Source organism: Pagrus pagrus (genome assembly GCF_965226575.1).
Source record: "Pagrus pagrus genome assembly, chromosome: 13".
Taxonomy (NCBI): domain Eukaryota; kingdom Metazoa; phylum Chordata; class Actinopteri; order Spariformes; family Sparidae; genus Pagrus; species Pagrus pagrus.
Genome location: NC_140197.1, coordinates 16,571,709 through 16,588,168, shown reverse-complemented (window position 1 = coordinate 16,588,168; position 16,460 = coordinate 16,571,709). Strand labels below are relative to the sequence as shown.

The window sequence follows — 16,460 nt, the reverse complement described above, 5'->3', positions numbered from 1 at the left end:
CAGCTGAGCCATGTGCCACGGTTGTGCATTTTCAAGTTAGCGTTTAATCCGTCAGCAAATTCAATGTAAAAGCAGATATGTTGTACACCAGCTGACACATTATAAACAGAGCCCTCTCACACCCCAGTCACAGAAGTGTTTTCAGTGTTCACTTGATACTGAAAATCTTTTTACTACATGCAACAAGCTAAACCTTAAACAAATTGTCACGGTGGCACTGTGACTTACATTCTGTTATTAGTCATTGTTGACTTTTGTCTACACATCTATCTTTTTCACACAGGCCTACTGTGTACACTACAGTCCTGACCATTCCTTATCTTGATTTGTTTTTGTTCTCCTTTTTCTTCCTCTCTACAAGTACACTGAGAGTGAAAAACTCTGAAAAAGTAAAAAAAAAAGCACAATTTTTTTTTTATTTCGGAAAGGAGCAATTTGTAAGATATGGCCAGAAGTTTAGATAAAAACATTCAATAGAGTGTGAAGTAACAAAAGTGCTTACTTTATGTCAGAAACGTTTATTGTGTTTTTTTGCAATACCACTTTGTACCAGCAGGTGACGCTACTCTGATAGTCCCCCGTAGTTTTATTCCCCGTGGTAACTCCCCTTCTTATCCGAGGTCCAGGCCCAGGCAAACCCTCGGGGCCACTGGCTCCACAGCTAACTGAACCATTAGCTTATTAGCTAATGGTAGCTAACAAGCCGAGGGGGCAGCAGTTATTGGTTACTGTGGTGATTTGCTGCCCCCTATGTTTTTTGGAGTTACCTTCGAATTCTGGCCATATTCTAAGAATTACATCTTTAAGGAAACTGAAAGTTACATGACAAGTTATTGTAAAGTTTGACAGAGGAGCAGTTGAAATCATTCCGACTGAAAACATCACAAGCACGGCCCAGGACAGGACGGCTCTGCAGCTGGTGGTTAAAACTGCCCAGAACATCACTGATACCGATCTATACCGAGCATCGGGGATGTGGGTGAGCTGAGCTGTCTGCACAGTGCCCAGAGTATACAAACAGACTCCCACCGCACTGAAGAGGAATCGCACCACCCATATCAAATAACAATTATGATGACATAATTAAATCATTGGTAATTAAAAGAAATTATTGAGGCAGACAGTTTCATCCAGAAATGTGTGTCTCCATATATCATGTTGATGCTTCTGCCAAATAAGAAACCCTTATTCCCACAGGTACAATTAAAATATGTAGATATATAGGCCGACAGTAAAGCAAATTGTTGGCACAGAATAATTGCAGGATAGACTTGAATGCACATCCCAAGAGAGCTCTAACCCAATCATTTACTCAAGTCATCATCATCCCAACACACAAATGTGGAAATATGTATATATATATATAATCTCATTGACAGTTGCAACTCGTGATTTCAATCTTAATGACATCAGGTTGTGTAACATTGCAGTGTAAGTGTGTGGTCAGCTGATGAAAGTCTGCCCCGCTGCCCTCTGTGAGTCAGACTTTCAGATCATTTTGAGGATCTGACTCAGTTTCAACGTTTCACTTTGGCTTTTTTCTCCCCTAACTGAAGTTTACTCAGTTGGCAGGCGGCTGCCATCTGATCCTACAGCTATATACAGTAAGTGGACATTAGGGCCCCTGGCTGAGCTAAATATTTAGTTGTCTCCCTGGCAACAAATACATTTCTATTTTGGGCTGGAGCTCTGGCTCGCGCTCCCTCCCACAGTCAGACTCGACACTCGGCAGGTCACAGTGTGACAGTCTGATGTCAACAAATGATCTCTCACTAATAATCTTCACTTCACTAATATCTGCGACAACTTGTTAAGCACTACAGTTATGCTGAAGGAAGTTATTTATGGTTAACAGCTATGCTTTGACTTCATTGGTCGATGTTCTCCAATGGTGTGATCCTATTCGCTGCTTGGAGTGCCACTCAGCTTGAAGGCACCTCCCACTCTGTATATATTCTCGGGGTGCAGTGAAGCCGGGCCCTGCAGCACTCCCACTTCTTCTCAGCCAATACTTGACTGACCACATCTGCAAAAATGATGCAAGTAAGTATCATTTTAAGAATACTATGCATTGCTTTTACTCTTTGTGTTTCATATTTCAGATAGACGAGCAGAATTAGGTCATATTATTCAAGGTGACAGCTGCTCGACATGTGCCAGCTCACTCCTCTGTCATGCTAATGGAAGTGAATCAGCTGCACCATGCTTTAACTAAACCAGCTCTTCACACTTTAACTGTGCTTTTGTAGTGTCTGCTTTGGAAAAGGTCTGGACTCCTCAGATTTCTTTGCCTTTTATGGTCAAACTATTCATTACAGGCCTCGTATGCATGACCATTAGTCACCTAATGCATAAAAAATAAGTCAGCTCTCCAGCTTGTTCCATTCTTCCTGTAATAATTCAATTAAGCTTGTTAACATTTGTCCATTTCACTCTAATCATATCAGTCTCATTATTCAGAGCTGAGCACAGAGGCGGCAATGCATTCTGGTCTCCCCGGACTCATAAACTGAGTAGATTACAACAAAGACCATGTATCATTCTGGCTTTTTGTTGGCCACAGGGGCAAACATGAGTTTGGAGAGGGCACAGTGAGGGGGGCAGTTAAATTATATTAAAGGATGAAATGAAATGAAGTCATGTGGAGGCTAACAACGACGTTGTAATCTTACAGGCTTACCTCTTGCAGTGAACAAGTCAGCAGAGGTAGAAAAGTCTTTTTGTGTTAGTTTAGAGTAAAATAATCATCAGGAATAAAAGTGATGTGTTTTACTTGCACATACTCTGAGTGTTTCCAGCCAGTTGCTAGCCGGATTTTGTCGCTCTGCCAGTAAGTGGCATCTCTTACAGCATACAGATTCCTCAGTGTCTGGGATAGATACAGGGTGACTGCCAGTACTGACCTCGGCCCAGCCCTGCATTGCTGAAGCCTCAGTGCTGTGTGTTATACACGCACTTTACAGTTGGACTCTAACATGGAAAGAATGTCGTGCACATGTCATTCTACTTTTTCATTTCATGGTTTGGTTTCTCTTTGGTCCAGATGTATCCTCTCCTGTTCTGCCAGAATAAAGCAATAATACCATTGGCAAGATTTTTTTCCCCCCCAACAGCTGCAGTTCTAAATAAATAAATAAAACTCACACAGGTCATTAGACCTGTTTTGCCTGTTCTTTTAAAGGCATTGATTTTTCAAGAAGAAATCAGGTTTTTAAAATTGTTAAACTTTCTGCAATTCAGTTGAGATGTTTCCTCAAATTATAAAAATAACAAATCTACCGAAACATCCATATTTTTATCAGTGAAAAAGTTAATTATTTCGTACACACACTTTTCACCTCTGCACCGATAGATTTATTGTGCTTTTATTATTTATTTATTGAGCAGAAACCACTGCTCCTGAACGCCTCGTCAGTAGCCCCGCCTTTAATTCCGTGACTTCTTGACATCACACTACGTCACCATGTCATACATTTGCAAAATTTATGTTTCGCGACTAGTTTGGCACATAAGAATTGATTTAGCACAACTGCTCTATTGTTGTTAGCTGTGCTGGCTCAGGCATGTGTGAGCTGACCAATCACAGTAGACTGGATCTTTGGGAGGGAGGAGGGGGGGCTTTAAAGAGATGGGAGCTAAAACAGAGCGTGGTGTGTTTCCTTCAAAACATCTATATTTGGGCCAGATAATTTCCTGTTGACTTTGTCCACTGTGTTTCTGGTCGAAAGATAAATGGTCTGCTCAGAATCAGATTTTTCTAATATCTCATAACCTTCTACTATAGCACGTGTTTAACCAGACTTCCCTTTGAATCATAACTAATCACAGTGCTGCTAATTTTGAACTCGTTGCCCGGCTTCAGTTAACAATTCCCCAGACAAATAATTTTGACAAAGTGACAAAATGTTGAACACTGGCAATCTGTGTTTCACAACCAAATAATAGATTGCTCAAGTATAATTACCTAATCATGACAGAGCTCAGTATTCCCCTGCCACATGCACGGTAGCACCGAGCTGAGGCTTTCTGCTGTTCTCAGCCTTTTTTTTCCACTGCGCGCTCGCCATCCAGTATTGCACTACAGGAAAATATGACTCAGTTTAACAACGGCCGTCCCTGATCATTTTTCAACATTTCTAGCCTCTGCCAGAATCTGCAGAGAGGAAAAGGGGCCTCGGCCGTAGCAGGACAGGAATGAGCTGGAATCTTTGAGCAGTCCGTGGACGGGAGTATAATTGAAAACACATGTTTTGTAATTTCTAAGGATGAAGTGCGGATTGGGGAGTTGGCTGAGGTTGCTGCTGGTGCTGTTTGTTGCCTGAAGGTGCAATAATGATTGGATCTAGTAAAACCCAGTAGTATTTCCACACAATAATGTACTGTTTTACCACAGGCAGGCAGAATGGTGCGGTGGTTAGCACCGTTGCATCGCAGCAAGAAGGTGCTTGGTTTGATTCCTTTGCATGTTTTCCAGTCCTGGCCCGTGTCCTCCTCAGGGATGGGTTGAATGCAGTTTCACTACGTTGTATGTGATAAATAAAGATTCCTCTCTTCTCTTTCCTCCCCCGCTTTTTCTACACAGGGTATGATCATAAAGAACATGTCCTTCAAGGTCGGGCAGACCCTGACCATTGTTGGAGTCTCCAAGCCTGATGCTACAAAGTGAGTTCTCATGTAGCACTATCTTGATATCTTGAATTAAGCTCATCACAGTCAAAATGGAACAGCTAATCTCTTCTTGGTTCTGTGTGGTGTTCAGGTGACATTGCAGAGATATCTAATGACGTTAGCATGCTAACCTGCTAGCCCTGGGCCTGAAAACCTCTTTCTCCCGGTGGTATCAAACTCTTGTGCTAACGGCATAAACACCAAAACTCCCCCAAGTAGTCCGACTAGGTGCAGTCATGGATGTATAGAATACAGTTAGCAGCAGTTAGCGGTTACTCTGGATATATGCTGCCCCCTATTTGTTTGGAGTACAAATTCAACAGGTGGCCAATTCATATTCATACATATTGCACCTCTTAATACAATTATAATGATATAAGCACTGGTGGAATGTAACTAGATGCATTTACTCAATTACTGTACAAATTGAAGGTACTTGTACTTAATGTAGTATTCACTTTTTATGCAACTTTATCCTTACACAAGCAAATATGATCCTTTTCATAGTCTACTATGAAAAGGATATACTCTAGTACATTTGTCTGAAAGCTTTAGATACTAGTTACTTTTCAGATTACACATTTTGTATAATGTATTTCCAAATGTGGTGATTTGAATTTGATGATGAATATGATGCACTGCTGTTAATTAAGCGACCAAACAGTATATTAACGCTAAATAACGTAAAATGTAAGAGTAAAACACTCATAGGGGACATTTTATTGCACAGTGAGTACATTTACTATTGATAAGGTTTTGAATACATTGCTTTTACCTGTAGCAGAGTATTTCTTACAGTGTCTCATTAACAAATGATCCTGATACAACTGGATAGCAGGACAAGGAGCTTTCTGTGTATGTCTGTATATATATATATATGACTGGTGATGAGACGTGTCATGAGGCTGAAACCGTCTTCCCTGTTCAACATTCTTTTTTAAGTCTAGTTCCTCTTCTTTAGTTACAAAGAGAAAGTTACTGAGGCTAAATAAAACTGTGATTCATTTTGATTCTTCTTCTTTCTTTGCAGTCTGCGCTGATTTTAATTCTCGCTGTGAAATGCAGTAACTGAACACAACTTGCGGGCCAGTGTTTATGTGCACACTAACACAGGAGGAGGTTGAGGGGGAATCTATAATCTATCTATAATCAGTTACAGTCAGTGACTACCTATAAATTTCCCTCCAGTAATGTGGGTGTGATGAGGATAATGATTAGCAGATGAGGAGAGCTGCTGAGGTTGTCTCAATGTTTTGGCACCCTCTCACTCTTTTCGAATATAGGGAGCCGTTTTAAAATGTAATCAATCTTTTTTGTTGCGCTGTGCCGCAGTTTTGTAGTGAATATCGGCCCAGACGATAAGGACATCACCATGCATTTCAACGCTCGTTTCAACGCCCACGGAGACGAGAATGCGGTGGTCTGCAACTCTTACCAGGGAGGCGCCTGGTGTGAGGAGGTCCGTGATGGAGGCTTTCCTTTCGTACTGGGGGAGGAGTTCAAGGTGTGTGTGTGTGTGTGTTTGTGTACAGTATGATCTAATTCGATAATTATAAATATCAGATTTTAATCAAATCACATTGCTGGGAACATGTGCTACATTTGAAATACCCAACATTACTTTTGCAGAAGTTCATTAAACAACATATTCTTTCTCTTTCTCCCCGACTCTCGCCCAATCCCCTCCATCCAGCTCGTCATTGAATTCACCCCCACAGAGTTCCTGGTGAATTTATCGGACGGCTCCACAGTCCACTTCCCCAACCGCATCGGTGCAGACAAGTACTCCGTCATCAGTTTCGATGGAGAGGCTCGCATCAGAAGCGTTGAAGTCAAGTAAACCTCCCCCCGCCAAGACGGGATCCAGTTTTTCTTTTTGCCTAGCATAAGGTCACATGTAGCCACAGCTTTCTTGAGTACATGTGGTATTAGTAGTGCCTTACATGCTTATCGCACAATGTATTATGCAAGAGATTACAGTAGCTTCATGGGCAGATGCAGATGCAAGCAACCGTAGACAGAGAGATAGACACGTGCACTCAACACTCTGCAAAGCTAACGGCTAAACAGCAAACCAAACATAAAGTAGTCTACGTTATCTGACGGTTATTTGCTTTGTAGTCTGTGTTTAGTCGAAAAAGTGCGACATTAAATGTGATCATTTGTTCTTTAAGGTGCCTTGATATGCTGCACGCTCTCTTGTTTTCCCCTGAAACATTCCACCTTTATAACTGAGTATGATGCTTGCCTTTACAACATGTCCTATTAAAGAATGTCCTTTTATGATAAACATGGACTTTTGTGACTCCTTGAACTTATGTTACACAAGCATATCATCAAACACCTCATTTACGCCCGGTGTTTAAAATCTGAGCTGTGATATATCAATCCGATCTTGCCTTTACATTAACTCCTGGTATTTTTAACCCATTCTCATTGTCCGCATTGAGATTTGATTTCTGTCCTCCAGAGCAAAATCTGCACATGGGATTTTGGATTATCGCTGAAAATAAGCTCTGAGGCAACATTATGATGCCTAAATGTTTTGTTCAGCAAGATCATTTTTGCAGATGAACACATTTTCAAAGTGTAAATTGAATCACTTGAAGGAAAAAGCTAATGTTAGGCTATAAACAGATGGCAATGCGGTCACATGACTTAAAGACCCGACCACTAAGCGTCTCTCTACGCAATTACCATACACATTTTCTGTAAACTCAATGTACAAGTTGTAAAGTTAGAGTAAGAATAATTTACAACTCAAGTTCGCCTGTAAAGACGGTCTAGTGAGTAAAGTCTACATGATCGGCATGATGAAGTTTAATGTCTCACTCTCATTTAGCCTGTTAGCAGCTGCCGTTATAAAGACACATGAGTGCCTTATAATATATTTGTGGGACATTTAATGATATATTTTATGTAGTAGAACAAAACTTGTAAACATCTTAACCCTGTGGTAACCACAGGCCTTATTTCAGGCATTTGACCGACCACCCATTCAAAAGACCCAATGACTTTGAGACGAGGAAGCGGAAGTGCAAAAACAACAACTGATGTGTATATTTCATTTGAGCTAAAAACAAATATCTGTATTAATGTGATGCTGTGTACGGATGCCAGCACTTTCTTCTACAGATTGCGTTTACACCTACCTGAGACCGTGGCCGGATACTGATCACACTTTAATACCAGGTGTCATAAAGCCCGTTCCTTGCCCATTAAAATACACTTTTTGTGAAACATTGTCCCATTTCAATTTCAGCCCACTGTAGAGAAACATTCACACCAACTGGCTATGAACTGACACATGATACTTACTCATCACCCATATTAAAATATATTGAAACCACATCCCTCCTCTTTGTGTCACTTAAACTGCAGTCTTTTTTCACTGTAAAGGAGCTTGTGAAGGCAGATGTTAGCCAGTAGATGTCGCCGTTGTTATATTTCTGTAATGCAACCGACTCTGGCCTTGAGGATGGTCGAAAAGATTTTAGTGCTCTTGAATCTGATGATATATGATCTCTGTGAAATGTTTCTATCCACGTGCTTATGCAGAAATTGTCTTGACATCTTTTTTTCTGCCCTCTGAAGGTCAAAACTTCAGATTCAGTATTGATTATGGCTATGCTATCAGTTTCCCGCTGATGCTGGTTTAGACGTACAGCAAATGAGAAAGTCACAAGTCCTCCTGTAATCAAAACTCGAGTGCAAAAAAGGTCCAAGATAGTGAAGAAATGTCTCGGCAGGAACATAAATCTATGCAGTGCTTCCAGCCACGCACCGTTTCTTATGTTTGTGCTCGTGTGTTTTAAAGACTCGTGAGTATTATGACAATGTAATCTGATGTAACAGAAGGCAATGTGTGTGAGGCTGATTTGCGGAGAGAGGAGGAAGTGGGAAAGAAAGTTTATGTGCGAGAACAGGTTTCCCATGCTGTGATCCTCCCAGACAAAGGCAGACGGAGTCATGTGGGATGACCTTTCCTTTCTTTTGTTTGTCATGACGCATTAACAGCAGCGCAATATGACTGTGTGTGTGTCTTTTATGCATGTGATCATTCCGGCATGGTTTCTCCATGCACACACAGGTGCATGAATGTACCGCGTGTGCGTGTGTGTGTGAGAGAGAGGGAGGTAATCAGTCTCTGAAGCTGTCAGTGTCAAAGGTGCTCTCTCTAGAGGAGGAGAAGGAGCAGGTTTGGCTGCCATGATAACTACAATTCAGCCCCTCTCCTCTTTTTCCATTCTCCCTGTATCTCCGGCTGTCGCATGCTCTTTTTTTCCCTCTGCCGGGTTGTCTCTCTCTCGCTCGTCCTCGCTCTCAGTCATTCCTCAGCTGTAACCCATCCCTCTTCCTGCACTCTTAATTGGAAATAACTAATTTTAACACTTCCCCGCTTCATTACTTTGTGGCAGACAAAGATCAATAACCCGGGCTGTGTTATTAGTGTACTGGGTGCGTTTGTGTTTGTTCTGCAGCCACTTTAGCTTGAGACTCACCACCATATAATCACAATATATCTATAATTATGTTGATCCAATAGCCCAGATTGTAATTTTTACATTGGTCTGGTCTGCAAACACAACATCTATCACACGTCTGTCCGTCCTGGATGTCTAGCTGACATCGCTGTGTCGGTGTTGTTCTTGAAACTTCATAATTAATGTTGTTCCAGGACCATCATTTTTAATTAGGAGAAAGTGTCAAAGGCTGCATTTTAAGCAAGCCATTGGCTTCATGGATTGAGCGCAGGACTCAGGAGACTGAGGTTCCTATCCTTACTGGAGCGTATTATTACTGTTCACTCATTATTTTCAGTTTCTTTTGGGTTGACTGTCACTTCTTGGTTAGATTTAGGCAACTAACAGCGTTAAGTAAGGTTTAGAAGAACATGGTTTGGTTAAAGCTGGAATATGTAAGATTTGGAGATGTCAGAAATACCAAGGTTTTGTTTGTGAACCTGATTGATCGGTATATCCAAATCACTGAGAGGTATAGCCTGTGCACCACTGTTTCACAGAAATGTTAGATGTGCTCTTGCTACTGTGAGTCAACTGAACGTCTAACCAGCAGTTCAGACTCGCTGATGCACCATCACAAAACCTTGTGATGCTCCTGTGTGAAGGACAACCCTCCAGCTCCTTCCACACACATCCGATCGATGCTGTCAGGGCTTTGATAAACATGTTCCCATCACCTTGCTCGTGGTAGGCCCCAGAGGGATATACACAAACACACGTACAGTATATCTCTATGTGTGTGATTACAGCCTGCAGACAGCAGGCATATGCTGTGTTGTCAGTTCCATAAATCTATTACATGCGATGAGTACTGCGGATGTTTAACACATCCCCGTCCGTGATTCGTTCACCTGTGCCGTGTCACTTATTCAGTATGTTAGTAAATGTGCTGAAATGTGTGGAATGGAATGATTCACCTCAGCTTACATAAAACCTTTGTCTATATTTAGCGCCAGCATGACTCCAGATTTCTGCACCGAAGCTATCAGCCACACACTGAGATGTGCGTGGGCCCGCCCTGAGCTGACTGCGGTCCTGGATTCATGTTCTGCATGTCTGCCTCACCTCAGGCTCGGGTTTATCTTAGAAACACGATAATACGTAAACTCACGAGAACCTGCTGTTACAGCGTCATGATAATGTTACCTCGGGGAGTTTAAATAAAGATTACAGTGTATTTATTTGTGCAGAAGCCATAGGATAAAAAACAAAGATTCAAAACATAACAGCTGTGCAGAAGAAGAGAGAAACCCAGATGGGCTTGTTAGAGTCGTCCCAAAAGAGCACTGAAAATCAAGTCCCAGATGCAAGCAGGAGCATCAGCAAAAAAAATACAGCAACAACAATAAATGAATGTGTGTTCTGTTTATGGATATAGGCAACGTGTCTGTGGAAATGTTGCTTCATAAAGACTTCAATATGTAATGGGGTGGATGACTGCATTGTGCAACATAGCGCCAAACAACCATATCAAATGATATACAGCAGTCAGACAACAAGCCATTTGTTTTTGTCATTTTCTGGCTGAACGCTTGCACAATCTTTCCAGGTAAACATCTTCACCCGTTATTATACCAAGGTATTAAGTCTGCTGCACCCGAGAAGTTCCCCATTATCAATTAATAATTAGAATAGTGTTTTTACCGTGACTTTGAAGATTGCACTTCTGTCATTCAATTATGAGATACTTGATAAAGCTGAAAATCCATCTATGCTTGTCTTACATATGAATAATAATTACTGGAATAAACTGCAAACTGCGTCTCTCGTTACCCTTGGACATTTTGAAGCTTCGTTATCTTGTGTTTTTATGATTCTTGTAATTGTCTTTATTGACTTATTATAAAGTTGTATTGTTTGTGTTCGCTGATTGTGTTCATGTGAATGGATATTTCATACAAAATCACGATCATTTGGGACAGATATATTTTAGCTAAAAGTAAAATTTGCCAGGATGCTCTACAGGCCAGTAGAATGAAGAGGCTCTGTCAGAACCATAATGGTGTTTGCGCAAATTGTTATAATTATTCAAAATTGTTCAGCAACAACCCAAAGTGTCAGTTTTTTAACGAATCCTTCTGTCTCACAAATCAAATAAACATCATTTTATGTATTACTTTTTAAAATGAATATCAGTATTTGTTAAAGAGGTTTTGATTTTCTGTTCAGATCAGAATGCTGAGTGTCTAATGGAGAAGAAGTTTTGCACTTCTTCACCTGCAATTTGATATTCAAACTGGCATGCCTGACATTGATATTCTTTGTCCGAACACTGGGGCTGGTAAAACCTGAGCTGTGACCCTGACTCTCAGAGGAGCACCATATAAAATGTCCATATATAAATATCTTGAGACTGAAAGAGATCTACTGCACACTCATCACCATCTGGTGACATTAAGAAGCTTTAATGGAATCCAATACATGGATTTGTGTTGCAATTTACATTAAAATGATGCTCTTTAATTAAGTTCTGTGCCAGTTCGAACATAGAAAAATGCTTGTTTGTGTTTTATTTGCTTCTGTATTTGTGAGCAATATGATATACCAGTCAATCTGCACGGGTGGAAGCCCAAGGAAACTTTCCGCTTTGTCCTGGTCAAACCACAGAATAGCCCTGACAGCTTGCAGAGTGCACTGCCATTGACCTGCCCTACAGTGACAGTGTGTGCACGTGCATGTGTGTGTGTATGTGTGATCAGACGTGTGTATGGACAGCAGCACAGGTGACCTTTTACACATAGTCAGCCCTTTCAAACACCAAGTATCAGTCCACAGCTGCACTGCCCATATCTGAAAACTAAACCTGCTTTTACAGCCTGCAGAAAAAAATAATGAAGTAGGTGAGGTGCACATTTTCTTTTGTTGGCTGCATTTAGAGCATCACTGTAAAACGTGTATCTTGTTTTAGAGGATTTAAGTAAAGCAATAAAAACACAGTCTCTGTGTCTTCATCATATATGTTTGTGCGATATGTTTGTGTGTGACAGAGTTCATCGATCTGTAATACACATCGCACACAATGTGTCAAAGTCACTCGCCTTGTTTACATGATTTGTCGCCTGGACTGGAATGAAGCTCATCCCCATGGTAAGGCTAACAGACATGGACTCAGAACCTGGCTGTTGTGATTTCAGTGATTGTCAGGCACCAGTCTGAAGCACATCAACACCAGTGGTTTAATGCTATGCAGGCTGAACTAAGACTGGCCTCTAGTGTCATATCAGAAAACCCATTTGTATGTATGTGATGCAGGAAGCAGCAACCTGACTGCTCTGCCAAATCACTGCAGGCTTATTCTGCAAATACAGTCGGTAGTCTTTACTGGATGTGCATTTGATAATTAACTTTTTCACCAGTTTAATGAACAGGTTTTCCTCTTAGTGTACACAGGATCAGGAGTCAATCAATCAATCAATCAATCAATCAATCATTATTTGTATAGCGCCAATTCACAACAAAAGTCATCCTATGACACACTCCAAATTGAGCAGGTCTAGACATGCACTTATATTTCAAAGTCACTTTGGATAAATGTGTTTGGTAAATGTTTTAAATGTAATTTGGGCCAGAGACAGCAGAATACAAATAATGGTTTTGTGAGTGAGGCATCCATTACAATGCACTGATCTACTTGTGCAATCTAGAGGGAGCATAAACCTACTATCCTTATTTAGAATCTAGATGAATCAAATGTAAGTTAAAGCAACATTATGTGACTTTTTAGCTTAAACTAACAGCTTCAAAATCATTTTGATGGTGCAGTGTAATTGGGTGAATGGTGTCTACCCCCCCGTCACTTGTTTCTGCACTATGTAACTTCAGTGAGAGGGTAAGATCACAAGTTTATTTCAAAATACAAGTTTTCAACACATAACATTGTTATGACGTAATGAGTTTTGTCTGTAGTCAGCAGCTACATTACATCTGACAAATTGTTACAGACCTGGGATTTGTATTTGTGACAGTGGTGTTGCACTCAGAAACTGGGGGGGGCACCAAATCGCAAAAAATGCCAATTTTCTACATACTGTTGCTTTAACAACCCAATCACCAGAATACAAGTTGGTAAAGTATTCTTCTGAAAACCATGGATATGTTGAAACTTTCCAACCCTTACGTGGCAACTTTATGTGTCCTTATTGAGACAACACTGTGCTTACGGTCTGGTTAGGTTTAAGCACAAAAAATACTTGGTTAGGTTTAGGAAAAGATAGTGTTTCACCTTAAAGTAACTGTTTTTGTCAACACAAACGTTGCTAAAGATGTCCTGAGGTCTTGTCAAGAACACCTGGTTTCGTTGCCACAACCACTGCTGAAAACTGTCCCAAGGTCTTCCTAAAAACACCCATTTACAAATGTTGAAACCTAGTCTTGAACAGCGGTCAGTGGCTTGGCAGCTTTCTCACCTGTAACCCCACCAACATCCCCTCTGACAGTCAGGTCAGAAACATGTAACGTGAACGTGATATGACACATATTGTAGAAATGTCAATATGGTACGTAGCTTATGGCAAATGTGAACACAGTGGGTTGCAGAATCCTTCACTGCCATCATTTTATTCTGGCAACTGGGCTGGCAATCCTGGGAACATAAGATTACTTTAATCTATGTTCCCATAAACTTGGACAACACAGTCATGATGCTACAATATTTTGAATCTTACCACCTCTTAATACCAGTGAATTAAACCTCTCATCTATTTTCGGGCCCTTCAAGCAACTATTGATGTTGACAGAGTTTATTTACTGGGGGCTTACTGTATTTAATGCCATGACTCACAGTTCTGGGAATTTTTGATGTACTCTTAACATCAAGTAAATTGTGGGCTTTATTGTGGGAGTTCTATGATTCATATTCGAAACAAACAATATCCAGAGAAAACAGGTTCTCCTCATTCTCACAGTTCAGGAATAAAAGAAGACGCTTCATAAACTTTTTGTCCGAGCAGAGCTGTCAAATGAAACATTGTTCAGTGACGGAGCTGACAAGAAGCACACTGTGATTGTGGGTGTGCGTCAGGGATAAAATAAGCATAAGGAGCCATGAGCTCCACTGTGGTGTTGATCCGGTGAACACCCTTGTTAGTTTGCTTACTGTAAACACGGGAAAAGAATTTGAAACTGAATGTTCTTTGACATCCTCTTCCCCATCTGTTTGTTTTGTCCAACGTTGGCTTGCTTCGTCTAGCAGCTTGCACACACGTCTTCCCTATTGTCTCCCAGTTGCTTTTATTCACCAGCCTCTTCCATCCTCTTGTACTACAATGAGCTACATTCACTAGCATGTGTATTTTAGGTGCATGCAAGATCTTTTTTCTTCAACAGGTAAGTGAGGAAAATAAGGTTTTATTCATCCAAGAATGATCACTTGTCATACTCGTTGATCACATGTTCAATCCTGTCTCTGGGTAGCCATGTGCCTTTTTTATCCTCCTTTTCCAGTAGCTTGTGGTCTCTGAGCCTGTGTCTGATATTGGACATACACAGCTAACTCATAATCTTTTTTTCCAGGTAGTAGTGATAACTGTATTGTACTGTGTCTTATTTTCTTTTCTGTTCACCTCTCCTCTCCCTCCTCAGTGCTGTACCTTATCCCCCGGCTCACCTCTGCTCCTTCACACCCCTCTCTGAACTCATCTCTTCCTTTATCCGCTCTGTTGGCTCCCGCCACCGCCACCGCCTTTCTCTCTCTCTCACCGTCCATCTACGGGCGCCTCTGCAGAAATGTTCCTCATAATCTCTCCCCTTTTTCTTCAGGTTTACTCACACACACTCGTCCCCCGGGGCAGGGTGAGTCAGGTGTGACCGCATCTCTGGTTCCAAGAGCGGCCTGGGTTAAACAACAAAACACTCCAATCTCTACTACACCGTACAGCACACCTTCCCCGGGTCTTTCATTCAGATATGGGTTTTCATATCTGCCTGGCTCTTGTGTGCTGTGGTCACCTTCCTATCACAGTCCGGTGTGTGCGTGTGTGTCTGTGTGTGAGACTTTTTCAGGTCTCTGCACTGTTTAGATGCTGTCAGTTTGAATCAGTGTGTGTCGTGGAGCTCTGATACACCTACACAATGAGTGTCTATGTGCATTTTCTTATGTGAACAGTACTACTTGGAAACATACAGGATAGAACAATATTGTGTATGTATGTGAGTGAGAGTGTGTTACAACATGTATGAGGGGCCACTCAAGCCATAATTCATTCTGGCCCTCTCACCTAACTAATTTGGAGTAGTGTATGTAGTTAATTTAGTCACATTAATTCATTTTCATTGTTACTGTACAATCACTCATATTTTTGTATTTATACATTTTGCTCTTATATTCATATTCCTATATTTTATCACACATCTGTATGTTGAGCTATAAAAACTGTATATCCAGTGTCTTAGGAAGGTATTGAAATGAAGAATAAACTATTTAAATCATGTTAATAAAACATATGATGACACTGTACATTCATTGGCATTGTGAATCATTTGTTCATCGGTTCATCTGGTTGCCTTTTCACTGTTCATTAAGAGCAATTGTTCTTTTTGTCCAGTTACGGTTACCGGCTATCTACATTCACTCTTATTGTGTTAACCACATGTACATAAGAAAGCCCTGAAGGCTAACTTCTCCCTAAGTCTTGTACATGTACTTCCGACTTCCTGCTTGAGAAGGAACTTCCTGTGCCAGTGAAAGTAATGGATATATAAAAAGATGACACAAAATACATGACTATGAGTGTGTGAAAGGATAATATATGTTTGTCAGAGAGCCCAAATGAATTATGGCTTGTATGGCTCCTCATAAACACCTGCACCTTCAAATTTAGCTTTATGTTTAAAAGGTGTTATTGATAACATTTGGCCACTGCTCGAATCATCTGCCTCCTCGAGTGGTTGACAGGTCGTTGCACTACCTAACATTGCAAACGCTAGCAAGCTAATGTTAATGTTATCAATGTGACCTTTAAAGGCTGTAACCAAAAATATTATACAGAATATATTATGAACTTTGCTATTACTGTAATGCTACATGAATACATAAATCAAGGCAAGATTCTTGTGTTGTCGCCCAGGTGCTGTATCTATCAATCTGAATGTGACACTGGTTCATGTTGAACTGGTGGCTGCAGTTACATTATATTTTCTTCCAATCTTATCTCCCCCTGTCTTCATCCCTTTATTTCTGCTTTTTCATCCCTCGACCAAACGCACCCCCTCACTCTCCCACCTTTTCCCGCCTCCATCCTCAAACCACAGTGGCCTCCGCTGTGCTCCACT

The 16,460-nt window shown here is 40.9% G+C and overlaps 1 protein-coding gene across 1 annotated transcript; it reads left to right on the top strand.

Annotated features, from left to right (window-relative positions):
- The first annotated feature begins 1,936 nt into the window (after positions 1-1,936).
- On the top strand, positions 1,937-6,962 carry lgals2a (lectin, galactoside-binding, soluble, 2a). Its single transcript, XM_084371076.1, has 4 exons — positions 1,937-2,043; positions 4,583-4,662; positions 6,001-6,172; positions 6,362-6,962. Exons 1-4 carry the CDS (start codon positions 2,035-2,037, stop codon positions 6,506-6,508), a joined length of 408 nt encoding a protein of 135 aa, XP_084227202.1. The 5' UTR covers positions 1,937-2,034; the 3' UTR covers positions 6,509-6,962.
- The last annotated feature ends 9,498 nt before the right edge of the window (positions 6,963-16,460 follow it).